At 44.6% G+C, this 27,563-nt stretch overlaps 1 protein-coding gene across 1 annotated transcript in view; it reads left to right on the top strand.

The window, feature by feature from the left end:
* Positions 1 to 2,175: 2,175 nt before the first annotated feature.
* The window catches only part of cacna1ib (calcium voltage-gated channel subunit alpha1 Ib), a gene marked incomplete at both ends in the record, with an annotated part of 98,190 nt that continues 72,802 nt past the window's right edge, over positions 2,176 to 27,563 (top strand). The window contains 3 exon segments of the mRNA XM_084465439.1: positions 2,176 to 2,268; positions 7,793 to 7,926; positions 19,950 to 20,047. Of these exon segments, the coding sequence (XP_084321565.1) occupies positions 2,176 to 2,268; positions 7,793 to 7,926; positions 19,950 to 20,047 (325 nt within the window).

Here is a 27,563-nt window from a genome sequence, read left to right as displayed (position 1 = left end):
TTCATCTCTCCTATCTCCTCCTTCTCCCCTTCTCCTGCTTCTTGTATAATCCTTCCATCTTCCTCTCTACTCTCCCCCTCCCCCTCCTCTCCTCCTTCGCTTTGTTTTACTCGGTTTCTGGAGAATATGGCCGCCATCGAGGCCCACACTAAGAAATGTGGTGTGTGTGTGTGTGTGTGTGTGTGTGGTGTGATGTGTGTGTTTGTGTTTGTGGTTGATTGACAGCCACAGCATCTGTCTCATTAGTACAGCTGAGCTGCAGAAAACAGACAACTATAACATCATGTTGCCTGTGTGTGTTTGTGAGAGAGAGTGAGGGTGTGTGTTTGTGTGTGTATGTGTGTCAGCACACCTGCCTGTGAGTGCCTTGCAGTGTATTTGATGATAAGCCCATGATCCCCAGTCATGTCCACAATTGTAGGTTCTAAATTTTAGATCAGTCAATGAAACAGTTAGACGGCATTTGTGTGTGTGTGTGTGTGTGTGTGTGTGTGTGTGTGTGTGTGTGTGTGTGTGGTTGTGTGTGTGTATGTGCCATTGTTTATGTGTGTGTGTGTGTGTGTGTGTGTGTGTGTGTGTGTGCGTGTGTGTGTGTGTGTGCCTGTATGTGTGTGTCTGCATGTATGTATGCCTGTGTGTGTGTGTGTGTGTGTGTGTTTGTGACTGTGTGTGTGCCTGTGTGTGTGTGCCTGTGTGTGTGTGTAGGTGGGGGGGGGGGGTGGCTGTATGTGTGTGTGTGTGTGTGTGTGTGTGTGTGTGTGTATGTGTGTGTGCTCACCTGTCGAGCATTGTTGACTTGAAGTAGTGCTCCCATCCGTGCGGAGAGGCTGCTGGGGTTCCAGCAGGAAAAGCGACTCCTCCATTAGAGATGAGAGGCGGCTGAACTCCGCCCCTGATCCACCCCCCCCCCCCCTCCCCCCCCGGCCTGTGGGGCCGGTGCTGTTGTTGCTGCATATCTCCCTTTGAATTAACGTTGCTGTCAGCCACACAATGGATTCAATGTTAGATACTTTTTTGTGTTCTTCATGTTAACATGTGGGGGGATCTGTGCATGCATGTATGTGTGCGTGTGTGTTTGTGTGTGTGTGTGTGTGTGTGTGTGTGTGTGTGTGTATGTATGGGTCACTCCCCACCAACCTGAGAGGCTTGGTAACATGTGTTTGTCTGTTTGTGTGTGTGAACGTGTGTGTACACGTGTGTGTGTGTGTGTGTGTGTGTGTGTGTGTGTGTGTGTGTCCTTGCATGTGTGTGTGTGAGTGCCGGAGCTAATCTTCAATGTGGTGTGAGATGGAGAAGGTAGTAGTAGTCGATAACAACCAGTATATCAGTCGTAGTGATTATTGTGACTACTACAACTATTACTCATTTTTAGTCACCTAGCAGAGACTTGTATCCAAAGGGACTTACAGCTAATTTAGATTCAGCTCATTAAGGAATCGATCGTGGGTTAGGTTGCTTGCTTAAGAATGAACACAGTGCCATTTGGCTGAGAGTCCAAGGGCCCTAGCCCCTAGGCTATTTTGACATGGTTGTCCAGACACAGGTAGACAATCTCTTCTTTTCTCCTCTCAGCTGTTTCTACCAGCTTCTAATTCCAATCAGTGGAGTTGCAAACTAATTTCACAAAACGATGGCTGCTTTCAGCGAGTGTCGAGAGGCTCTAATCAGGGACTGGATCTGAAGAGGACAGAATACAGCCTTCGGTCCGACAGATGATTAGATCACACGTCCACCTGTCCTTATCATCTGCTCTGTCTATGGAATGATGAGACTGTATGATGAATAAGAATTATTCAAAGACGCTTTGGACTACAAAGTATTTGAGTTCATGAAAGGCACAATCATAGCTTTCAATGGCCTCACATTACTGTATGTGAAACCTCCCAGAAATCCACTGTACATTTTTGATATTTGATATATTCCAGATGTGTAGCATTGTTTAGTAGAGTAGTATATATTCCAGATGTGCATTATTGTATTTAGTAGTGTATAGATTCCAGAGGTTTAGTATTGTTTCTAGGACCGTATAATTCCAACTATGTAGAATTGTATTGTATGTAGAATTGTCATGTATACATTCCAGATGTGTAGTATTGTGTGTAGTCGTGTATATATTCCAGATGTGAAGTATGTGTTCCTTAGCCTAGGTAATGTACGTGGTTTGAGCGTGTCACTATGATGGTGATCCTGCTGAACTGCGTGACATTGGGGATGTACCAGCCCTGCGAGAACATCGACTGCAACTCACAACGCTGCAAGATACTGCAGGTAGGCAGCCATACACACACACACACACACACACACACACACACACACACACACACACACACACACACACACTCTGTATGTGTGCATAGTGTGTATTGATCAGGCACACCACAGGGGGTGGCTTTAGAGCCAGAAGAGGACCCCCCTCTATGGTGTGGTGAACTCTGGTCCCTCCACCACTAATGCCATCCTAGTGATACACCCACCCCCTCCCCCAGATAGCAGCATGGATCTGCTGGGCTGCGGTGCCCAGTGGGTCAATACACGCAGCTCTCAGGAAATCTATCTCTCCTTACATTTCCCTGGCGGGGCCTGAAAGAGCCGGAGCACAGAACTGTTGGAACTCTCCTGCGCTCTGGCGATCCATAAGCTCTCAGACTCTGAGAGTCTCTGAGATGCCCTCAGAGTCACTCAGAGTCTACCACGCATGCGCACACACACACACACACACACACACACAGGCATTACCAAACATTTTGTGCATCCATGCTGGTGCGTTACAACACACCCTCCCCCCTCGACACACAGGCAAACACACAGGCACATATGTGAAATAATCATATTGAAGCGGTAACGATCAAAAGCCTTGCCTTCTTATAAGGCCTTCCTCCCAGCTACCTTACTTTCTATTTAAAAGGACAAATATTTTGGGAAGAGAATAATGGGAAAATAAGATAAAAATCGTAGCAGGCTTGGGAGAGAAAAACAAACCAAACTGATAGGACAGGGGAGGGAGAAATATTGGATGGAAAATAGAGGGTGTAGAAATGTCAGAAAATGCATCTTTTGGCATTTGTGGGCCGTTTATTTTCAAATCCCAGAGGTGTGTGAACTTTACACGGAGATCGCCTGTTGTCATTCCATGCTGATGAAGGTTACAGTCTGCATCTCCAAACACATTGTGGACAAATTACCATAACGGGAGAGTGGGGGGCGGATTTCTCTGTGAGCCTAAGACAAAGCCTCACAGCAGTGGCCATTTTAATTTCCACATCAGGCCGCCTACAGCGTTCCTCCTTAAAAACAAAATTCAATTCAAATCACAGGCGGTGACGAACACATCAACTCCTCATGATAGGTCTCATGATAGGGAATGAGCAGGGAATGCTGGGTATTCTTGGTCCCGACGCTCCGGTGGGAACAGCCCCAAGTGTAATGTGGACAACTCTGATTGTTTGGGCTCTGTTTGTTTTTCGGTTGTTGGCGTTGTTGTGTATTCTATCATCTTGTAATTAGCCGCTTAATTAATACTGTGATTGGAGCAGGGGGCTGATCGAAGAGGGGGGAGGGGCGGAGTTGCGTTGATGTGGAACACGTCTGATTAATGCCTAAACCAATCATTTTCAATTAAGCGACACTTTAGAGTAAACAAGTCAACAGCGAGAACAGAGAGGTTTGATATAAAGACTTGGAAAGAAAACAAGAGGGCCGAGGGGAATGGTGTGAGCTGTGCATGGCGTAGCTGGTCAAAACCCCTTTCCAAGCCCTTGTCTTGGAAACAGGAGTCCTTGGGTTCAAATCTCAGTGTCGCCACATAGCCCTGTGGCTGTAGTTTGTGGCCAGTAGAGTGTAGTGGTTACGGTGTTTGACTACCTGTAGGCATAGCTAAGCAAAATGCTGTAACCCATCGATTAGAGAGGCAGAGAGGGAGAGGGAGGGAGAGAGAGAGAGCGGGAGAGAGAGAGAGACTGTGCATGGTCTCGTGGCTGTGAGGATGGTTGAAGAGGAAGGAAGCATGCTGTGTTTGTGGGGGTATTTGCATGTGTGAGAATGTGTGCGCATCTTAGCATGTGGATGTTTGGGGGGAGGGAGTAATTGCATTTTCGATTTTTTATAAGCTTGATGTTGTTTTGACAGACCCTGCCGTCTGGGAATTCTCTGACAGCAAGTTATATGTTGAGCTGGATGACCCAACTGACAAGGCTGTTGTGTCTTCCTGATTGGGAGGGTTAGGGGAGAGGGGGTGAGGACTGGGAGGGTTAGGAGAGAAGGGGTGAAGACTGGGAGTGTTAAGTTTCAAGTCTTTTGTCACAAGCAAAGTCAAATCACACGTCTTAGGTCACAAGACCAAGTCAACTCTCGAGTCTCTTATGGGTGTAATAGCGTTGCACCAATCCCACTATTTCATAATGGATACCCATTCTGACCAACACATCTTACAATGGACCGATCCGAGTACCAATCTGATGCCAAAAGCCAAAGTTACTTTTGCAAGGATGAAATTCGTCTCGTCAGACATTTCCTGAAGATTAAAGTGGAAAAAAATACATTGCGATGTTCAAAAAATCTCCAGTCCAGTCCAGTCTCAAGTCTTTTGTGAAGTCTCATGTCAAGCCACAAGTCACTGTGCGTACGACTCAAGTCCAAGTCACAAACTCTGGTAGAAGCTAACTTAAAATGGTTTGGTTGCTCTATTGTGTAATAAAAACATAAAAAATCATACCATTTAATAAATGTATTCACTTAGGAAATATGAACAACCGTCCACAAGACACATTGACAGAGACAATAACAAAATATGTTTTCTCTATAATTTGTTTTGTCAAACTGACAATGCCGTTTCAGGCTGGTGTAAACACTGCAGGACTCAACTGCACGACACAGAGGCAGAAGGTAGATACAGGAAAAGTCTTTGCTTAAATAAAGCTTTGGCACACGGGTAATCAGTCTAGCGATCAGGTAATCAAATCAGGTGAAGCTAATCAAGGCGAGGGTGGACAATCCCAGAGCCGGGATACACAAGGGCAGGAAGTAAAGGTATCTTAAACGAGAGGAGATGCGTTTATAACAAAGGAAACAGGAAGCCATAAAGTAATGAATGAACCATGATAAAGGAAAACCCTGCTAAAAAAGGAGCAGGGTCAGAGACGTGACATTCAGTTTGTTATTATTTTGTAACCGCTTTTTGTTTCAATTAATATTTTTTGTTATTTTGTTAATTTTCATGAACAAAAATATCCTGAAGGGGCTTCTGTTTGCTTGTGGAAAGAGTTTCTCTGCAGTCCTGTCAATTCTCCTCAAGAAAGGTCTCTCTTCTAGGATGCTGAGCAGGGGGATGAGTGGAAGAGATCAGAGAGATATTGGGAGACAAAAGAGCAGTAGAGAAAAGGAGAGATTTCATGAGGTCGGGGGATATTTTTTAAAACCGGGCTTGTTGAGTATTTTTTTTACGTTGTCAATGTGCCATTATGTCTCGCTCTCTCTCTCTCTCACTCGTCGGTTCATTGGCACTGGTGACATTTTGCATTGCCAAGCTATCCTCATAGGAGTACAACCGCAACAGAACACAAGCACAATTTGAAACCCTATGAAATGCCCTTTCAGCAAGTACCAAATGTGGGAAAGAATATGCAGGGGTTGAAAACAATGTTTTTCACACCCCATATTTTGGTCCTTCATCTCTCCTCCCTTCTCTCTCTCTCTCTCTCTCTCTCTCTCTCTCTCTCTCTCTCTCTCTCTCTCTCTCACTCTCTATCTCTCTCTATTTTTCTCTTTCTTTCTTTCTCTCTCTCTTCCTCTCTTTCTCTCTTTCTCTCTCTCTCTCGCTCTTTGCCAACTTTGACTGGCTTGGCGCATCGGCAGCAGCAGTTTTTTATTGCAAACAAACATTTGCCGCAAGGTAGGATGGCTACGACCAGTGTTTCCACCAAGCCGCGACTCAAAGTCAGGCATGGGCGCAGGTGCGTGCCAGACGCCTCTGTATCGGTGGATGATGTTCTATTAGTGATATGCGGAGTAGTTGGTGGGAAGAACATCAAGTCCCGCATGAACAAAGCAATAGTTGTTTTCTCTCTGAGACCGCACATGTGGATAAACAACACATTCTCATTCTGAGTTCGTCAAAAATTGACGCCAGGGTTTTCGGCGTCAACTGCTGGCGCAAAGGGTGTCCTTGTGCGTCTTTATTCAGCGCAGGGTGTTTGTAATCCCTCCACGGCGATATCTGACACCCAAAGGGAAAAGAGCTCTCGCTTTTTCGTAGGATGGTAGGGGCAAGTACCACCTTTTACGGTTAGGGTTAGGGTAGTAGTGGTTAGAGTTAGGGTTAGGGTAGTAGTGGTTAGGGTTAGGGTAGTAGTGGTTAGGGTTAGGGTTAGGGTAGTAGTGGTTAGGGTTAGGGTAGTAGTGGTAAGGGTTAGGGTAAGGGTTACACACTGTTCGCCATGGAGGGATTACATTGTAATGAGTTGAAAACTCCTTCCGTTGAATGAAGACGCACAAGGACAGCCTTTGCATCAGCGGTTAACGCCAAAAGCCCCTGACCAAGCGTCGATTTTTGATGAACTCGGAGTGAGAGCCAGTTATTACGATTGTTGGGATAAATTGATTGAGGAAGGACTTGTTATTATTTGTTCAAGTTATGCCTTAATCCTCCCCTTCAAAGAGAATTATTCTCTTGAATGTACCCCCTTACTTTGAAAAATACATTTTGGAGAGGATCCTTTCCAGATATGGAAAACAAATGGCACAGATAAAGCCGGTCCTACTCGATTTTAGATGACAAACTTCAAACTTCATTCTGAATGAACAGCATCGGGACTTGGACGTGGCTGTGAAATTGGTGCAGGAGGAGGGAAAGGACTTTGTTATATACATTTCCTCAAACGGCATTAAATGTTTTACGTGTTGGGAATACGGACATTTCAAAAGATCATGCCTGAAATCGGAGCGGGAAGGAAGGGGCCACGAACACTGCAGGTGGAGCGGTGGTGAATCAAACACTGAATCAAGCGCTTGAGGCGCAGCCGGTGCAAGGTGAGCGTACAGCTGGTACCATACCAAAAGGGGGCCAGAGATCGCCACATTGCTGGAGGCCTCGCTGGAGGTAGATGCATCTACTGAGGAAGGCGCGCAGCAGACGGCAGGCCTACCACAGCCGCAACCATCCAGCACACCACAGCGAAGCGGTGGAAAATGGAAAGCGAAGAGAATACGAGCCAGGCGGAGGCGAAATCTGTGTGTGTATTTATAAGAATGCAGATTTTGAAATATCTGTGAATGAGTGAATGAGTATGAGGACGTTATCATGGAGAATGTGCTGCAACCTGTAGTTGGGGAAAGTGTAGATGATCTGGAGCAGCTTGTTCAGAAGGGCGAGCCGAAGTTGTATTCCATTGCTAGACTGGGCAAATTCCTGGACGACACAAAGGGTCAGCGTAAAATAAGCATTGTATATTTTTTCCCTGACGTTTTGGTTTCTGATGATCTCTACTGTAGTTGTATACTGTAAAAATGCCAGTATGATGGAACTTAATATGCAGAAGCATTACCGAATTAAGAAGCTGCAGAGTACAGTAAGAGCTAAATTAAGTAGGCCCAATCGACGGTAATTTTAATGTTATCTTTTTTCTCTTTTTTACTCAATGTTTCAGATTGTTTCCTTCTGTCTTCTTTGTTTTTGTTTGTTTTGTTTGATTTAACAAAAGAGAAGGAAAATTATTGTTTATGATGGTTTAATGACATGTCAGAATGATAGAATAAAATAATTCTAGTCTAAGTCAAAGTCCCTCTCTCCTGTTCCCAGGCCTTTGATGCGTTCATCTACATCTTCTTTGCGCTGGAGATGGTGGTGAAGATGCTGGCACTGGGGATTCTGGGTCGTCGCTGTTACCTGGGTGACACATGGAACCGCTTGGACTTCTTCATCGTCATGGCCGGGTAAGTCTTCCTATAGTGCACACTTCACTGATATCCCTCCTTATTAAGATTATTCACATAGCTGCCATCTTGGATTTAAATGCTTGCTAACCTGTCCCTCGTCTGTTGAGGTGGACTAGGAGCAAATTTTACACTATTATCATTTAACAGCTTTGTTAATATTTTATTGGACTAGGAACTAATATTATACTATTATCCTTTAGCATAGTTATTTATATACTAGTGACCTAGGAACTTATATTATACTGTTATCATTTAGCATCATTATTCATATTGCAGTGGCCTAGAGGTTTTTTTAAATGGAAGAAGCAAGTGCATACTTTTCTATCTCTGGTCTTAACTTTATTGATCAGCAGCAATCAGCACATAATATTTTACACATGAAAAGATATTCATATTTTATGTTGTAATTAAAAGGCTTCATTACAAGTACCACCTGGAACCTGCACACATACCCCCCAGGGCAGTGTTACTCTTACTTTTGTACCGCCTCCAAGGTAATCTTTCAGCCAAGTACGGCTTTCTGTACAAAACGTTATTTGCAGGGAAGATTAAAATAAATAATGTAAATAATGTAATTGCATGTTATTTGGTGTACAAATGAACATTAAAGAGAGTACATGTAGTGTTTTATATATGTATATATATATATATATATATATATGCCTTATTGAGCATTAATTAATAAATTAAATAAAGCATAAATTAAATGTAAAGGCTTGATTAATCAATTCAAGTACAGTAAAATGATTAGTAAAGAAAAAGCATTAATCAAACCTTAATTTTGTGTGAGCTGATGTAAAGCAATGTCTAAAGCATTTATATAATAAACTTATAGGCTTGAAATGCCTCAAGTGCCATTGCACTGGACACACTTTAGATGAGCACACATTAAAGACTTAACCAAGGCATTCTAACAACTTGACCTAATCATGATTTGCAGCATTATTAAGTGTTTACAAAGCTTTATTAACGCATTGTAAATAGTTTGTAAATCATCACTTATGCTTTATAAATGATCTCATAAACCATTATCTCATTATTGCATTAATAATGCACAACTGATTATGAATGACTTACTAATGAGAATTCATTAAGGAGCAATGCTTTATGCATGTTGATTTCACTACTTCCTGCTTCTTTATTAATGCTTCAAAGTTGCAGTCATTATGAAGTGCTTCCCACTTAGATTTTTGTCATCTTAAGAAAGATTTCCGAACTTCCGAGTTAAACAGATATAATTAATGTTTTTCATTTTATGAAGGGAATATTCAATTTCAACACATTTTCAAAAGAAGATGTTTGTCACAACATTAAAAGAAACAAAAAGACCGGAAGTGTTTCTCGTACCCCTTGAAGCCCTCAAAGCACCCCCATCTGAGAAACAGGGCCCTAGGGTAGACGTGCCCCTGGGTGAGAATCACTGTCTTACAAAGTTGGAAGGCATCTCAATGAGAAATTTGTGTGATATAGCAGACAGCAATGCCAAACTGAATCACTGCTAAACCGCAATAAGAATAGAATAATAGTTTTTGTCATTTCACTTTAGTATCTGGCTCTATTTGACCTCTGATAACTGTAGAAGTTATGCCGCTGTTCAGAAGAATATTGGTTGCGATGCTGGTCCTCATTTGGGAATTACTTTAAATTCTTGGTGGCTCTCTGGTCTCTCCTTCTGCCTCACTTTTTCCAACCACTTTCATGAGGCTTTTTGATGCCAGGGTATCCCGCCGCTCTCGGATTTCTTCTCTGTCTTCTCCACCAGTGGTGCGACGGACCCCATCCTCCCAGTGCCTCTATCTCTGCACCAAACTGCACCACAGCCACTGCTCTAATCTACTGTACTAGCTGCAACTAACTGCAGATGCTAACTGACAGCAAAGAGTCTTGGCATGGAGTGTGATCGGGAAACATGTTGGTGTGCTTGGAAGAGCTACAGTGGTGTGAAATACACTGATCTGTATTTTTGCATGCAATTTGTTTATTGTGTACATAGATAGGAATTTGAGCTAATACATGTGCATACACAGGCGGGTTTCATGTGCACATACACACACACACACACACACACACACACACACACACACACACACACACACACACACACACACACACACACACACACACAGGGGCTTCCCCCTTATTCCTAATCATCCATGATTACAGAAGCCATCAGGAGTTCATTAAAGTGTTCTTATAGCTTTCATCCCCAATTTGCCGCCTCGCAGCGTCACATCCCAGCATGCCATGCGACTGCTTTGACAGCATCCCCAGATCCTCCAGGCCCTAATCACCAAGGCCTTTTCTATGTTCCCATGCACATCAAACACTGCTCCTGTGTCACTCCCCGTGCACATCACACAATGCTCCTGTGTCACTCCCCTGTGTCCCCATCACACACTGCTCCTGTGTCACTCCTCATGCACATCACACACTGCTCCTGTGTCACTCCCCTGTGTCCCCATCACACACTGCTCCTGTGTCACTCCCCTGTGTCCCCATCACACACTGCTCCTGTGTCACTCCTCATGAACATCACACACTGCTCCTATGTCACTACCTGTGTCCCCATCACACACTGCTCCTGTGTCACTCCCCTGTGTCCCCATCACACACTGCTCCTGTGTCACTCCTCATGAACATCACACACTGCTCCTGTCTCACTCCTCATGAACATCACACTCTGCTTCTGTGTCACTCCCCGTGCACATCACACTCTGCTTCTGTGTCACTCCCCATGCACATCACAAATGGCTCTCAGTCAGTACACACACATTAGCTAGCTGGCTCCGCTTGCAAGTGCTCAATTGTTAAATTGATTAGTAATAATTCCATGACAATACTCCTTTGTCATAGTCCATCAGCTTGTTATGTCTTCTTGTAGTGTAGCGTTTGTTATATTTTGGTGTGTGTATGTTTTGATCCATTGCTGTGCCCCTTGTGATTGGTGGTTTGAGCTCACTTATAAGCGGCTCGGTTGTCAGGGTTCACAGGCTGGAGGTAGATCTTTTCAAACACACCTAGCTCCACAGAGGACATTTGCTGAATATCTATTTGTATTTGTTTGTTTGTTCTGCCCGTGTTTTCCGGCAGTTCCCGTACAAAAAATAACTCTGGCTGGAATTGAAATGCGTTGAGTGTGTACACAATGTGAGGGGAAACCCCGGCATAATTTGGTCCATGTTGCAGATGTCCCCACTTCACCCACAATCACACTCTATACACTGGTACCCACTCCTGGGGACCTCGGTTCAGCTGAAACAAATCAACCCCGTCAGCAGCCAGAGGGCAGCGAGCTAGGCCCCACGGCCGCAGAGGATGTAAAAAGAACCAAGGTTGAGGCTCAAGACGTTGGGGTGGGAGGTTGAGTTCTGAAGCCGCCTAGCCCCACACTGCAATGAGGTCCGTAGTGTGCTTCACCTTACCTCACCTTACCTCCAGGTTTGGTATAGTTTGCTGAACTGCGACTTTATCTCCACTCTCCTGCAAATAGCAACTCTCTGATCCCTCACGGTCAATAAAGGAAGTTGAATTGAGTCGTTCTGCTTCCTATTTAACAAACACATGTCATTAAGGAGCAGGTGGGGTTTAGGGATCTTGCTCGGGGATAGGCTGCGGATATTAGGGTTCAAACCCAGACCCTTCCACCACACTGGACTATCCAGCCCTATTTGTTGGATTTCTGAAACTTTGTTCATGCTTGTAAATGTAACAACATCTTGTTTGAATTTAATTTACTATAAATACGATAGCCTATTACGAGTCTCTATTTCTTTGGACTGTTATTTGCAGCTAAGAAAAAGGGTAATCTAGTGATGCTGAATTATTTTTTTTCCAAGATTCTGAATTACTGTCAACCAAACCGGTATTAGGTGTAGGCGGGTCTGTGGAGTTGCCTTCCCTGCGCCCTGAACGTTGGACGTCTTAAACTGTGTTTATTTAATCGTGTTGCTGGAAAATACAGTGTGTGGTATATAAAAACAGTGAGTCACACAAATAGAATATTGACTAGAGTCGACGGCTCCCTAACATTACCGTGTTTGTGTCATACGGTGTCATTGTGAAAAATAACTATAGTTCAGGGCTTGTTTGCCGCAGGACGCTACTGGGAAGTTTCGGTCATGAGAATCTCATATGGTTGGGATTCAGATTTAATAAATTAAACCAAGTAAATAATTCAACGACATTCTTCCTATTTCTCTGTCGCTAGTGATAGCCAGGGGCTAAGTGGTTAGCACTGCTGCCTCAATGTGAGATGAATGCGGGTTCAAACCCCGCAGGTGCCTGTCTGTGTGGAGTAAGGATGTCTTCTGCATGTTCATGTAGGTCTCTTTCTACTACTAAAGCTATTCCAGGTTGCATACTTTGTATGTTAAATTACTTTGCATGTTAAGCTGAACTCCTGCCTCTGCTTCGGATAACCGCCCTGTGGGCTTCTATGTAACTGGCGTAGCCAAACTTGGCCGTCGCCGTAGCACACCTCTCCAACCATTTAACTACACGTTGGGATGTTAAACCATAAAGGCAAGCACTGGCATAGAGGACCAAACTGTTGTTGGTGAGAAAACCAATATGACCGTCTATCCTGGCTTCACTATAAAACCTTTTACCACATTAAATTGTCGATATCACTTTGTTGTGCCGATTATGCCCAAGAGCCTTTTGTGTAAAAGCACGTCCGCCATAAATGTGGGTACTGTTTTGATGTAAAGCTTTTTTTGTGTGTTTGTTCCTCTTGTGTAGTGGCAAATAAATTCACCCCAGGGGATCAATAAAGTTGATCTGTCTTTCTATTTATTTGTCAATGTAATTGTGTTAGTGAAAAACACATCTCGCGCTTTTTATCCTTCTTTTGTAAACATCAAACCATCGCAGTCAATAGTATTTGTTGAATGGGTCTTCTTTTGACATGAACACAATATTTCAGAGGTGCCCGAAAAATACTCACATTGTAAAATCTATCACTGCCAAATTTCCTGGCAGACAAAAGGACACTGCTGGGAAAAAGAACAGAACCAGCCACTCTGAATAATCAATGATATAACACAGAAAGGATCAAAAATAAGATACCTAGTGAAACATGAAGAGACACTGCTGGGATTCTTCTTTCGTGTATAGGTCAGCATCCCGCTCTCACATCTTATCCCCTTCATTAGTGTGTGTGTGTGTGTGTGTGCGTGTGTGCATGCGTGCGTGCGTGCACGCGCGCGGGTAGGTGGGTGGGTGTGTGTGTGGGCTGTTTGAAGTCTTCCTGGTAAAGCCACAGGGGGGTGTTACATGTAACTGGACAGCAGGACATGGGCGACACCAGGCCTTCTGGGAACATCAATTAAACAGGAACCCTGTTGCAGCAGCAGGTTTCCACATGCGCGGCGTCTGCATGCACTGGCATTTTTATCGGTCACATGGTTGCACCTTGGTGCTTAACACGGTCATTTGCAACAGTTTGAACGTGCAAGCGTACGTGCGGTGAAACTCTGCATGCTTTTGTCTCGCTATGTTGTTACACACGCTGTGTGTATACGCGGGCCATCAGATGTGGTGTGTGAAAAATTCTGCAGTCCAGCGTTCTGACATTAAGAACAGGTCATATATATCTATCAATATCTATATATAGAATCTAGACAGATAGATATGTATCCATGCCTACATGCCTTGTTTGTTTAATTGAAAGCACACATACATATCTACACACATATATATATATATATATATATATATATATATATACATAAATAATTGAAGTGAGAGCGAGAGAACTCCTAACTGCTTTACATTCTCACACATTACCTCACACGTTCACACTCTCACCACGTTTCCCACAGGCTCCCGCAGCAGCATGCGTGTGGGCGGTCGGGGGCACCGTGCACCTCCTGATGTTTACAGTTCGGTCGGACTGTGTGTGGGCAGAACGTACGGCTGGCCCTCTCCTCCCGCTCCCTCTGACGTATGCCTCGCCAAAGAGACAAGAGAGCCGGTGGACACACCATTCATTTCGATCTGTGTTGGCATGGCAATACCCCCGGCATGAATCATATCTGTTCGATACCTTTCACCTTAACCCAAAGCTGTCTGTCAAAGCTGCGTGCAAAAGGCATGTGTGTGGGTCTTGTGGGTGTCCCCCGTGTGTCCCCCCCCCAGCGGCCCCTGTGTGTTAAAGGACGATCCCTCTCTTCAGACAGCCGGGGGTCGATCAGAGCTGTTGTCTCAATCGTCATCTGCATTTCAAATGTACTGATTACTGATGGGCATGGTTTTACCGTACAGTCGTCCTTTATATGCGTATGGATATTTGTGTCGTGTGTTTATGCTCGGGGGCAGAGAGAGAGAGAGAAAGAGAGAGAGATATTCTATGCATGGTCTCTCAGCTGTGAAGATGGTCAAGGAGATTGGGTAGGAAGTGTGTGTGTGTGTGTGTGTGTGTGTGTGTGTGTGTGTGTGTGTGTGTGTGTGTGTGTGTGTGTGTGAGAGGGTTAATTGCATTTTCTGTGCATTTCATGTTTGTTTCTCTCGGGGTGAGCATTATCATTAGTATGTGTGTGTGTCCTCAGCCTTGCAGAACTCGCTCTGGGACAAAAGATCTATTCCACTCATTAATCTTCTCTTAATAATTCATACCCTGTACTCCAAAATGACTTTGGTCAAAACGGATGATATTAAATAAGTGTCCTGGTGCTACTCGTCAGCTAACTGGTTTATCCGGCTCTATTAGGCTCTTATGCTTCGGTACTAGGCTGTTATAGAGCTTTGTGGATCCTTATCATACTTAACACAGTTGGCTCCGGATCTGACATTTAACCACCTATGACCCCAGGTGGGCATCATACCTGTGGTCACCACCAATACATTTTGTCTACATGGTGGGCATGTAAATCCTGCTGCTCAAGGCAACTGATTTTAAACAGCTTGTTGTGCTGATGAGGTGTCTGGACGGATATATATTCTGTGTGTTCTATACATCCACACTGTGTGCTTTCGTATTCCTAACTTTATTCAGCTGATAGTAAATCCCACAGCCCTTGGGCTCTCCAAAGCGTTTAGATCCGTTGAGGGAAGAGACATAAATAACCTTGGGAGACATTTGGGGTTTTATTTGACAGCACGATAAAGCTGTATCCCCCCTGCTGAGATGGAAAATGTTGCAGTCTACCTCTCTCATCTCCCTGCCTCTCTCTCTCTCTCTCTCTCTCTCTCTCTCTCTCTCTCTCTCTCTCTCCCTTTCACTCTCCCTCTCTCGCTGGCACTCTCTCTCTCTCTGTCTCTCTCCCTGCTTCCCGAGGCCAATCCTACAATTTTTCACCTTCAAGCCACCAACAAAGAAGCTAGTGAGAAAGGTTGCGAGACAGAAGGAGACCTAGAGAGAGAGCAAGCAAGAGAAAGGGAGAGAACAAGATAGAGAGAGAGAGATTGAGAGAGAGCGAAAGTGAGAGGGAGATTGACATGGCAAAGAAAACAGTCAACGATTGAAAGATATGCAGTAAGAAAACTGCAGGAATAGCTGTGCAGAGAAGGAAGAAGTAGAGAGGGAGAGAAATTTTCCCCTTGAAATATTCATGACAGGGTTTGGTAAAGGGTCTCTGTCTGACTATTATTAGTTAAACTTTCTGTGCGGAGACGCAATTTTTGGTTGCGACGGCCGTGTCTGGTGTGCGTTTGTGTTTGTGTGAGTGAGTCTGCTGTTTAGGTTTTTGGTCTGTGTGTGCTGTGCGAGTGTGTTTCTCAGAACTATGTAAATGCGTCATAGTTGACGTTGACACAGTTCCCTGACAGCCCAGAGACTCCGAGGGGCCAGTGCTCAGATGTGTGTGTGTGTGTGTGTGTGTGTGTGTGTGTGTGTGTGTAGAGGGGGGGGTATGTGTTCCATTGTTGTTGTCATAAATGGCTTCCTGTAGGGACGAGAGCTGTTTCCGTCTCAGTCTTGCCATGTTCATAATTTCTCCTGTTATCTCTCTCTAACACACACGCACGCACGCACGCACGCACGCACGCATGCACGCACGCGCTGTTAAAACATCTCATCACTGCCATCACTGCTTCCTACGACCCTAATAACCCTATCAGGGTTAATCCATCTGTTTGGCCAGTAGCCCGCCTCCTCTCTCCTGAAGCACACCTGGAAACCTACCTGTCATGTTAGATCACACGTGTCAATGTTGCGCACTGCCAGGAGACCAACTCCCCAGCACGGCTTGATTACCTGTGTTGACTTCCTGTTTCCCTGGGTCAGAGTTTATACCAGTCCAGTTTGTTGTGATCTTGTCCCTTCAAATGAAATCATGTCACAGTGCGGCGGAGTTGGTTCCTGTAGTGCAGAGTTAAGATGAGAGGGAGGAAGGAAGAAAGGAAGGGTGAGTGAGTGATCGAGAGTGAGAGAGACAGACAGACAGACGGTTCACTTGGTCTGAGGTAGGCGGTTGAGTACGTCTTGCAGACAGGTTGGGGATGCTATAGCGTTATGGCAGAGTGGATACTGCCGTGTCCGCTCCTCTGATATCCAACACACGGTTCAGTGATGTGAGGCATCTTCAGACCGAGGCAGAGTTTTAGACGGAGCGGCTGGGCTCACGACCTCCGCTAGATCATAACTTTCCACAAACTTTGACTTTATGTATTTTGGAGGACCCAGAGGATAACGCATCAAATCAACCGTGCACTATTTCAAATGGGATCCTTGCTGTAAATACAAAAACAAGAGAAAATAACAGCTAATTCATAGAAAGAGAAGAATGCTAAAAGGTACTAAACGATTCCCTACGATTCCCCTCATTGTTTATTTGTCCGTATCCCCATACATAAGTCAATGCCTGCAAATCAGTCAATGTATCTTTAACCTTGCCCTACCCAGCATATTTCATAATAATTGTTATACGTGTACCTTTGAATGCCTGTTTGGACTGGGAAAGCTTAATCTCTACAGGAGGGCTATTCCACAACTAGATTCCAGTGTTAAAGATTGTGGTGGGAGCCAGTCCAGTAGCTCTGAGGCTCCTTCCAAGACACCACAGCCTGGTGTGGTGATTGTGTTGGATCATTCTCAATGGGTTTGTTTTCCTCCCTGTGGGTCCCTGTAGTTTTGTGTCCAGCCACACGCTTGGCTTGCTGAAGGAAGAACAGAACAGAGAATAATTTAGCAGTGGACTACTGTGACCTCTTGGTGGCTGAGCCCTCTGAACCAGAACCTTAATGTCTTCAAGGTTCCTCGTTTGTGTTTGAACGGTTCTCCCTCATCTTCGCCGTGACAGCCCTGCTCTACAGATAACCTGGTGTTGTTTGAAACTTGAATCTTGAATCTCATGACGATACTTTATCTACTCTTGCAATCATACATCCCAATATGTTGTCGTGACCCCTGGTCATATCTTTGAGTTTTGTGTGTTCGTTTCCCCTCCATATTTGTGTTGCCAATGTTTTAGATGGCAGGTTGGTTTAAGGATCAGCAGTGGACTGCACTCCATCACAGCAATGTCTGTGTCTTGCTGTGATATTTTGTCAGATTCATTTATTTTCCATTTCCATTCCATTACCTTTTTGTGCACTTGTTGAATTCAAGACTCAGATGAAAGTGGACAATTTCATGTTGCGGCAAGTTCCCTTCAGCTGGTTGTGACAATATGTGTTTAATTCAATTACTTGTCATCATATTTGTTTTTTTATAATTATAATTGATGAAGAGTAGATCACAAGTTGTTTGTATGTGTTGTGTATTACCATTTGTGTTCCAAATAAACTTTGAAGTTGAACTTCAATAAATAACAAACCTGTCTTATTTACTTAAAACAGTTCTCCATATCCACACACCGGAAAAAGGAAAAGAGATGCCCTGATTGATCAGAAAATAGCAGTGAGCGGTCAAACATCTGTAATGTCCCTTACAGAGGCAGGTGCAATCCTCTGCAAACGGATATTCTCAGAGAGCATTTAACTCATTTCTGATGCATGGCTCCGCTATTTAGAACCAATTACCCTCAAATAATAGCTGTTCAATCTTACCTGCACCACCTTTAGTGAATAAATGAATGAAGGCTAAGGCACTTGATGAATTAAATTCTCAGGGACCCTTCCTGTCTCTTCCACTTTCACTCTGACTTTTTTTTTTATCTTGTCTGTTCTGCAATCTCTCTTTCTTGGCATCTTTGTCTTCGCAATTTATGTCCCAGTGTTTTTATGATTTCCTACGCACTGCTGGCCTGATCCTTCCTCCACTTCATCTCTTCTCTTCCTCCTCTCCCCTTGTCTCCCTCTCCATCCCCCCCCCCTACCCCCCTCCCCCCCCAAATGTGTCACATCTGGTGGCTCTTAACATCTCCTCATGCCAGTGGCGGCTGCTGGTCTTTCAAAGAGGGGAAGCTCATTTTCGGCCTACATCATATAAATTGTCAATTTATGTATATATATAGTATATATGTAAATTATGCTCTCTGATCCTTTTCAAGGAAATGCTCTGTCATACCAACTAGCTGTCTTTTCCACTGACTTGACCAGTGTCCTCTCAATGGCCAGCAGAGCTAGGCTGCTTAAACGGCCTTGGCCCATTGTGTTAGGTGTAGGACTTGAGCCGCTTTAAACATGAGAAGCTCCTTTCTACACCTGCAGATGTAGCTCTAATTGTTGCCACTAATGAAAACTGTTTGTAAAGCTGAGGCATTGCACTGTCCAACTCCATGTCTTTAAGGAACACCAAGAAATAACACAGCTTTCCCCTGTCACCCTGCAAGTCCTGATCTGAATACAGGACTTGTATGGACTTGAATGTACGATGAAAATTGTCTAGCAATTTCGCCAAGCAACTATCAAGAAATAGGTAGGCAGTTCGTCTTTCGACTCGCTTGCAAAATCCGCAATGGGACTGAGGAATGAAGACAGCTCCGGTGACTTTTTATAGTTCAAAATCGCTGTCAATCAAACGGCAACTCAGTCTTTCGCAGACCCCCCAATCATCACACAGAAGTCCAGCGTCCAGGCCAGCCCACTCCGCCACCCCCAGAGACACTAAGCGTCCGTGGGAGGGACATAATCGTAGCATTATCCAATGACCGTCGACTTTCGACGCACTAAAAAAACCTGTTCTATGCAGCCCCACTGAAGTGGATGGACGCTGAGCTTCAACGGGCAAATGCACTGTGACACTACGGGAATGTATGAGAAGGAAATCGAGTCAGTCGACCTGCGATAAGCAGCTGATTCTGAACAAACTCGTCTTCGAGATGGACGTGTTCTAACGCATTTTTAGTCAATGAAATGTTAACACAACAGTATATATTTGACCATTTAATTTTTGAAATTTTAGGGGAAGCTGAGCTTCCCTTGCAGTCTTAGAGAAATCGCCACTGCCTCATGCGCTATAGATCCTCTCATGGAAGATAAGCTCTGTCTTACCGGGAGATATTCTACTGTTCTTCTTCCTTCTGGATGTTAAACTTTTATTTCACCTCTGGACTGTTTGGGTGATTAGTTCTGTAACGCCGTTGACAGTAAACCAAACACACCCCTGGTGGTTTTTAATTACAAAGCATCTCTGTAGGGGTGCATTGATTGCAATCAACGCAAAAACTGCCCTTCCATGCTACAAATATATGTATATAATGTATTATCATATATATATATAAATATATTATTTTTCTTGCCTATACCTCCAATGCAACCTTAGGAAGAGATCTAGAGATCTAAAGAAGGGTATATATAGGGTATATATATACATACATAATATACATTATACATAATTTGCCTGTTCATGTTCACCATGCGCACATTAATTTCCCTCTGGTTGCCCCTGGTCTCATGTTTCTATGATGAGGACTAGAGGATGCAGTAAACCAAGATCAGCAGTTCAGCTTCATAAGCTGTTAGCGTTGTGCTGATCTGAACTCTTTCTATGTGTGTTGCATGTTTCCTATCCACTCTCGGCTAGCTTTTTGGCTAGCGCAGCAGCTAGGAACGCAGCGGAACATACCTGATGCCATTGTTCGATGACCATAGTAAAATGCTAATTTGTTCTGTGTGTGTGTGTGTGTGTGTGTTTACAGTATCGTGGAGTACTCCCTGGACCTGCAGAACGTTAACTTCTCCGCCATCAGGACGGTGCGGGTACTGCGGCCGCTCAAAGCCATCAACAGAGTGCCAAGTAAGAGCCTGCCGACATCTTCATAGTGGGACTTTTTCAACCAGCGCCCATTTTGGTTCAAGAAGCTGGCTTAATGGGGCCAAGAGGGCCGCCAAGTGAACACGGCCAATAACACAGCTGCTTTAGGGCCGGGGTATTGTTTCAGGATTCATATTCCTTCAGAGATATAACTCACTAGGTATGAGTAAGTATGAAATGACATCAGTGTACAATGAAAAATGGGGGAGACTTAAAGACTGGGACACAAATAATGTTTTATATTTTTTGCTGGTGGTGTGGAAAGGATTGAGAATTCGCTCCACAACGAGTCGTTATTAATCTCTGCCTGTATTCCCATTTTTTCCTGGCGGCATGACCATGTGATCTCTTCCACCCGACACCTTTGCCATCCTCTCTGGCGATGACATCCAGCCATGTCATGTCTTTAGATGAAGAGGAGAACCCTCTTCGTCTAAACACATGTTTCATCGCTGTGATGTCATGGCCCCCGCTGAGCTGGAGACTACATGTTTGTTACCGCGTAATCCACACTTTTACATTGAGCTGCCCATCATCACTTCGTTGAAGTGACGTTGCTTGCAGTAATTGTATTGTACTGATCCAGAATGTATTATGTTCCTGTATGTTCCCTGACCATACTACACCATACTACACCATACTAAACCATACTTCACAATACTACACTATACTACACCATACTACAATGTACTTCACCATACTACACCATACTACAACATACTTCACCATACTACACCATACTACAACATACTACACCATGCTACAACATACTTAACCATACTACACCATGCTACACCATACTACAATGTACTACACCATACTGCACCATACTGCACTATAACACATCATACTACACTACACTACACCATACTCCACTATAATTTACATTTACATTTAGGGAATTTAGCAGACGCTTTTATCCAAAGCAACTTACAATAAGTATATATATAATATGGTGTATATAAAAAAAAAAATATATATATATATATATATAATACACCATATTACACCATAACACATCATACATACTATCATACTACACTATACTACACCATCCTACACACCATAGCACATCATACTGCACCATAACACACAATAGAATATACTACACAATACTTCACTATAATACACGTAATAAAATATTACTGATTTTACAATATACTACACAATACTACACCATATTGCATTGTCCTCCACTATACCTAGAGAACAAACCACGATTATGTACTTGGGTGGGTGTTGGCATTGACGTGTGTATGAGTCAACACAACAAAATACCACAATATGCACACATGTGCAGAGGAAGAATATTAAAATTTCAGCTGACATGATGAAAGATGAAAGTAACTCATATCTAATCATTTTCAGTAACGGTGGTGTAAGCAGAACGAACCACTCCGGGCTGTCCCGTTATTGGAAAAGAATGTACAACGAGGGTACTGATGTGGCCGCGGCGTGGCCCAGGTTTCCCTCTCCCGCCAGCGTAACAGGAAGCCCGTTGTGGTTCATTCTTACCAGCTACACCACTCCACTCCATACTCCACAACCAAGCTGGGGACTAATTATGGTCGCCATAATGAGTCGAGCTCCACCATGCATTGAACCCTGCAAGCTGCTGTCGGAGTAGCCAAATCTTTGCAACCTCAAAACCAGTTGTAATAAAACAGTTCATTATACTGAATAATAGCCTCCGAACATTGTTTGGAGCAGATCTGATCCGAGCAGTATGTGAGGGGGTTTTAGGAGGCGAGCCACTGGCAGTGGCTAGCCCATTTTAAACTTAGTCTGGAAACCAATTATGTTAAGCAGCTTGGAGTGGCCTGTATACCATAGGAGCACTCAGAGTTAATGCTGTTTTGGTTCTTTCTCAAGTGTAATTGCTGAGATCTTCTCATTGATGTATTATGCCTCCCCATTATAGTGGCTGTGATGGGCTATCACATAAAGCATTGCTACAAGAGGATTATTCAGGATCCAACTCCCATGATGCCCTGCTCTCCAATAATTTCCCTGCATGTTAAACTATCTTAATCTAAAGGCCTCAATGCAAGCTTTCCTGACTTCAGACCTTATCTGATCCAGTAGTAGTAGTAGTAATAGTAGTTTAGTGTGTGTGTGTGTGTGTGTGTGTGTGTGTGTGTGTGTGTGTGTGTGGACGTCCTGTTTGACTTGTGTGTCATTCAGACCTGGCATGTTGGTTTTTGGCCCGCACATTAAACCTGTCTTATCAAGAGAGGAATATGAAATGGTGCTCCTGTTGGATCCAGCCCTCCACCTGAAGACCCGTCCATCACCCACACCCTCATCCCTCCCCACACACGTACCCTCTGCTTCCATATGTGTGTTTTTTTACATATATTACATATTTACATATATATATATATGTGTGTGTGTGTATGTCTGTGTGTGTTTACAGATGCTTTCAGCTTTGAGATGTATATAGAGGCTGGTTTTGCTGCCCTCAAACCACTGACAAGGAGGTTTATAATAATTAGGAACAACACAATCTTGATGGATGGAACCGAGGACAGAAATGATGAGGAAAAGCACAATATGATAAATGATGGAAGGATGTAGGGATTAACCAGCATCCCTGAGGAGGCCTTCTAGGAGTCTTTAGGAAAAGAAGAAGGGGGAGGATGAGGAGTAGAGGGTGTTGGGAAGGAGGAGGAGGAGGAGGAGGAGGAGGAGAGAATGTGGAAGCCAGGAGGGGTAAATGATGCTGAGGCAGGGAGGGAGTGGGGTGGTCGAGAGGGTGGAGGGGGAGGTGGAGAAGAGGGAGAAGGAGGAGGAGGAGGAGGAGGAAGCGGTGGTGTTTGAGGGGATGGGTGAAGAGGGATATAGGAGCAGGGACTATTAGCATGATGGATAGAGAGGACGAGGCCATGTGTGAGGGATCCAGGACGAGACGAAGAGAGAGAGGGAGAGAGGGTGAGAGGGAGAGGGGGAGAGAGAGATGGTAATGCATGAAGATAGCCAGACAGGTTTTCTTGAACTGGTTTGAATTAGTTTCTCTCGCTCTGTTCCCCCTACATCCATACATCTCTCACTTCCTCTCCCTCCATCTAGCTCTCTATTCATCTCCAGCTCTCCATTTCCCATCTCCACCACTCCATCTCCCTTCCCTCCCTCCCTCCCTCCCCTATCTCTATCTCCCCTCTCCTCCTATTCCACTCTGTTCTGTTGAGTTGGTGTTCTAATGAACCGCCAGGGGCCAGGTTATAATTCCCACTGTTGTCGTTCTGCCCCAGAGCTTGGGTAGTAATGCACTTACACACACACACACACACACACACACACACACACAATCACTCCCCTCCATTGTAAACGTTGAGGCTGTGTGTTGCCAGTGTGGCTAGTGCTGGATAAACCACCTCTGGCGCTGCGTAGGAACATTTATGCACACACCTATCTATGTAGTCACACCGTCACCACCGCTCAGGACTGTGGTCAAAACTGTTCATTTCAACCACTTTTAAATGTCAAATCTGTTTTTTTAAAGTACACACAGTACTCACGCATGTGTCCTCATGAAAAATGCAGAGATACTTTGTGGATACACTGGGAAACAATCATGGGAATCCGCTTCTTGTGTCGGAGTGAGTGGGGCTATGTTTCAAGTGCTGCTCTCAAACCATGTGCCATGTGAAACCGACGAGGCGACACAAAGTGGATTTCATTATGTTTGGTTATCGTTTTTTTTTTTTCATGTTATGCCCTATGGGTGAAGCTTCTGCACCTGTGAGATGGTTCATCAAAATGCTTCATGGGATTATTTGTTGGCAGCACTCCACCATATTGAGAGGACTCCAGAGAGTTGTAGTGAAGTAAAATCCTTAGGCCCCGTCCCAATACCTCCCCTAACCCTATATTTTTGCCCTAACCCTATATTTTGCACGTTCTCATGTAGGGGTAGGGTGCCCCATTACTGTAGGGAGCAAGGGGGAGTGCTATTTTGCCCTTATAATCAACCCTCAAAACGTAGTGAGGTCTGATGCAGGCTTAAAACAAAGTGGAAGATTTACTGTTGAGGGCACTCCAAACCAAGTGGAAGTTTTAAGGGGGGAGAAATGGGACAGGGCCTTAATTCATGCAAATATACCCTAACCTGGGCTAATGAAAACTTTGGCCGTTTCTATCATCACAATGTCCCTGCATTAAAACAAATCAGGTTACTAGAGTTACTAAACAATGAACAATGAACAATGATGATAGTGAGGCTGCATGGGGAGCGAGCGGACAGAGGGCGTGAGTTTGAAGGGTGAGCAAACCGAGAGAGTGAGAGGGAAAGAACAACCACCGACCGAACAACAAAACACGACGATCACAGAGGTCAGGAAGGCGTCCACGACAAGCTGTCATGAAATCCATTTCAAAGGTTTTAGTGCTCATGCTGGGTAAGCTATGAGCGTTTAAAAACCTGGAGGCTCTGTGAGGCCTATTGGCAGGGAAGTGGGGGTTCCTGGAAACATTCCTAACAAAAACCGCAGTCGATCCGCATCAAAACAGCCCCGCCACAAAGCCACCTAATTCCCCTGCCTCTATGGCGATGAGAGGCGGCGATGAGACAGCCTTCATTAAAGACAATTTAGCACAGAGCTCATCTCTGGGGCAACTCAATCTGCACGGTCTCTCACACACACACACACACACACACACACACACACACACACACACACACACACACACACACACACACACACACACACACACACACAACGAGGCACCCGTCAAGTCACATACAGTCTACACAGACACCAAACACATGTGCATAAACACAACCATGTATGTGCATACACACACACACACACACACTCAAAATACAATCAAACACAAAAAAACACACACTTAGACACACACACATTCACAAAAAACACAGGCATCCATGCTCACTAAAACCATGTGAAATGCAAAACAAACAACTGACCTCCCTGATGAGCCAACGCTGAGTGGTCCGCTAATGGGGGCTAACCAGCCATGGGCCCTAATGGACAGGGGATGGATTAGACTGTTTACTACATTACCCACAACACCCTGTTCTCCTGAGACATGGCTCATTTAACTGCCACGTCCACAACCATCATGTCTTCTCCTTCCCCTCTAATCTTATTTCTGCGGAGCCCAGTTCTACTTCAGCTGTTTTTCATTTTTCCTAATTTTCTCATTTGTATTTCTCTGCTTCCGAGCTATTTCCCCCCTCCGTCTCCCCCTCTCTCAGCATCTCTATCCATCTTTCTCCTCCCCTCTCTCTCTTTCTCTCTCTCTCTCTCTCTCTCTCTCTCTCTCTCTCTCTCTCTCTCTCTCTCTCTCTCTCTCTCTCATCAGCCCATCCTCACTCTATCACTGTGATTGTCTATCATAACATGCTCCAACGTGCGCTGAGTGTACCCAGCGCTAATCAAATGAATCCCATTAAGGTAACGCAACCTTTAGCTTTCATACGGAAACCGTCGGGATATTAGCGCCTTCGCCAGCCGCGCTGCGACAGATGGCCTTGTCGAGTTAGCCACGGATGAATTCTCCAGGTCCTTGCCGCGTTACAGTTTGTACAGAGAACCCTGGCCCTGTGAGATCCAGAGTAATGAGTACCACGGGCGAGTGCACGCATCAACACTACGGCTGTGGCAGCAGCAGAGGCTGGCGGAGTGCAGCTTGGCGTAGGGTCTCTGAGAGTCCAAGGTCCTCGAAATATCCTCGAAAATATATCCACCCCCACCGATATAGATCTATACCCATCTCCATCTGGACTCCACCAGTATAGATCTAAACCCACCTCCACCTATATAGATCTATACCCATCGCCCTCTGATCTCCACCTGTCTAGATCTAAACCCACCTGCACATATATAGATCTATACCCATCGCCCTCTGATCTCCACCTGTCTAGATCTAAACCCACCTGCACCTATATAGATCTATACCCATCGCCCTCTGATCTCCACCTTTATAGATCTATACCAACCTCAACCTGTATAGATCTATACCCACCTCTACCTGTATATATCTATACCCACATCCACCTCTATAGATCTAAGCCCACCTCCACCCTATATCCACCTGTGTAGATCTATACCCATATCCACCTTCACCAATCGTCATTGTCCTGCTATGGAGGAAATTTGGTTTGCAGCCAGGGTTTTAAGATAAATAAACAAGCAATACAAATCACATCAAAAACACAGGATCTGCAGGCAACGGTAAGAACAACAACAAGGCAGCAAACAACAACAGGATTTGTTGAAATCTCCTTACATCTCCACATCAATCAATAAATGAATGCTCTGAGAAAAACATAAAAAGATCTGGTAGCTCTGGCTGTGGCAGGCCTGTAATAAGCCCGTTCAATCATTTTATCGGCCCCAATGAAATAATTGGATGGCTTACCTGTCTGTCTAACTGACCTACCTTGCTCCCTGTGTGCCTGTTCAGTCATTGTGCGTGATTGTCTTCCACAATGTATTCATCGATAGAACTTACTTATTTGTCAATATTTCCAAGAGACTGTTTCTTCATGTTTCTCAGGTAAATTTCCTGAGGCAGCTAGCGGGGGGTCCTTGCTCATCTTCAGGGCTGTCCCAGGCGTTGCATGACGAGCTATGAGTCAGCTGGCGGGCCCCTGGGAGGGGAGAGCTGGAGGGACTGAAGGACTGTCAGTCCACTTAGCCTCGATTATCGGTCTAAATGCTAAGGCCCCATTAGCAGTAGAGATGGGTTTTAACCCCGGCTCCCGTCTGCTCCCAGGGTTCAGACACAAAGCAATGGGATGTGGATCATAATTACACACAGGGATTAGGGATTGATTGGCTAATTATGGTAGTTTGGCAGGTTGCATGGAAATGCCAAAGCAATGTGGTCTTGTTCTAAGAGACTTGTTTGTTGTCTCTGTGTGCGTGTCCGTGTCCGTGTGGGTGGATCTGTGTTGATAAAATGTGGCTCATAGGTTAACCAAGAACAGAACAACACAAAAACATCGGATTGGAATCACACTTTTGGTAATGTCATACATTTTATGCGTGGTTCACGTAGGGGTTATATTGCATACATTGTATTATTGGTTTTGGCCATTCTCAATGGTAAACCACCATAAACATCTATCTCTGTCCTTTATACTTTTGAAGTACATATATTTTACACAACACTCTTGTGGAGTGTGTTTAGCTGATGGCTGGTTTAAGCAGTGGGACTTAGGGGGCTGGGAGGGGCTGCACACCTGAGGCACACGTTAAACCAGCCATCAGCACACACACCCAGGGAGAGATCTCCTGCATGGCAACATGGAGCACCCGGTCATTTATCAATATCTACATACGTTTACAATAAACTGAACTTCCAACACCACCACCCTGTGTCCTTTTCTGGAGGAGCCCAGTAAAAGCCACCTAGCTGGAGTGTAGCAGTGACGTTGTTATACCTGTGTATAACCTATGTTGTGTCAATTGGAAGTGTGATGTACAGTATGTCCCAGAGACTGTGGGTTGTTCAGCATGAAAAACAAGTC

Source organism: Micromesistius poutassou (assembly GCF_964030765.1).
Source record: "Micromesistius poutassou genome assembly, chromosome: 3".
NCBI classification, from domain to species: domain Eukaryota; kingdom Metazoa; phylum Chordata; class Actinopteri; order Gadiformes; family Gadidae; genus Micromesistius; species Micromesistius poutassou.
Note: the sequence above shows the minus strand (reverse complement) of the source record. Positions and strands in the feature narration are given on the sequence as shown.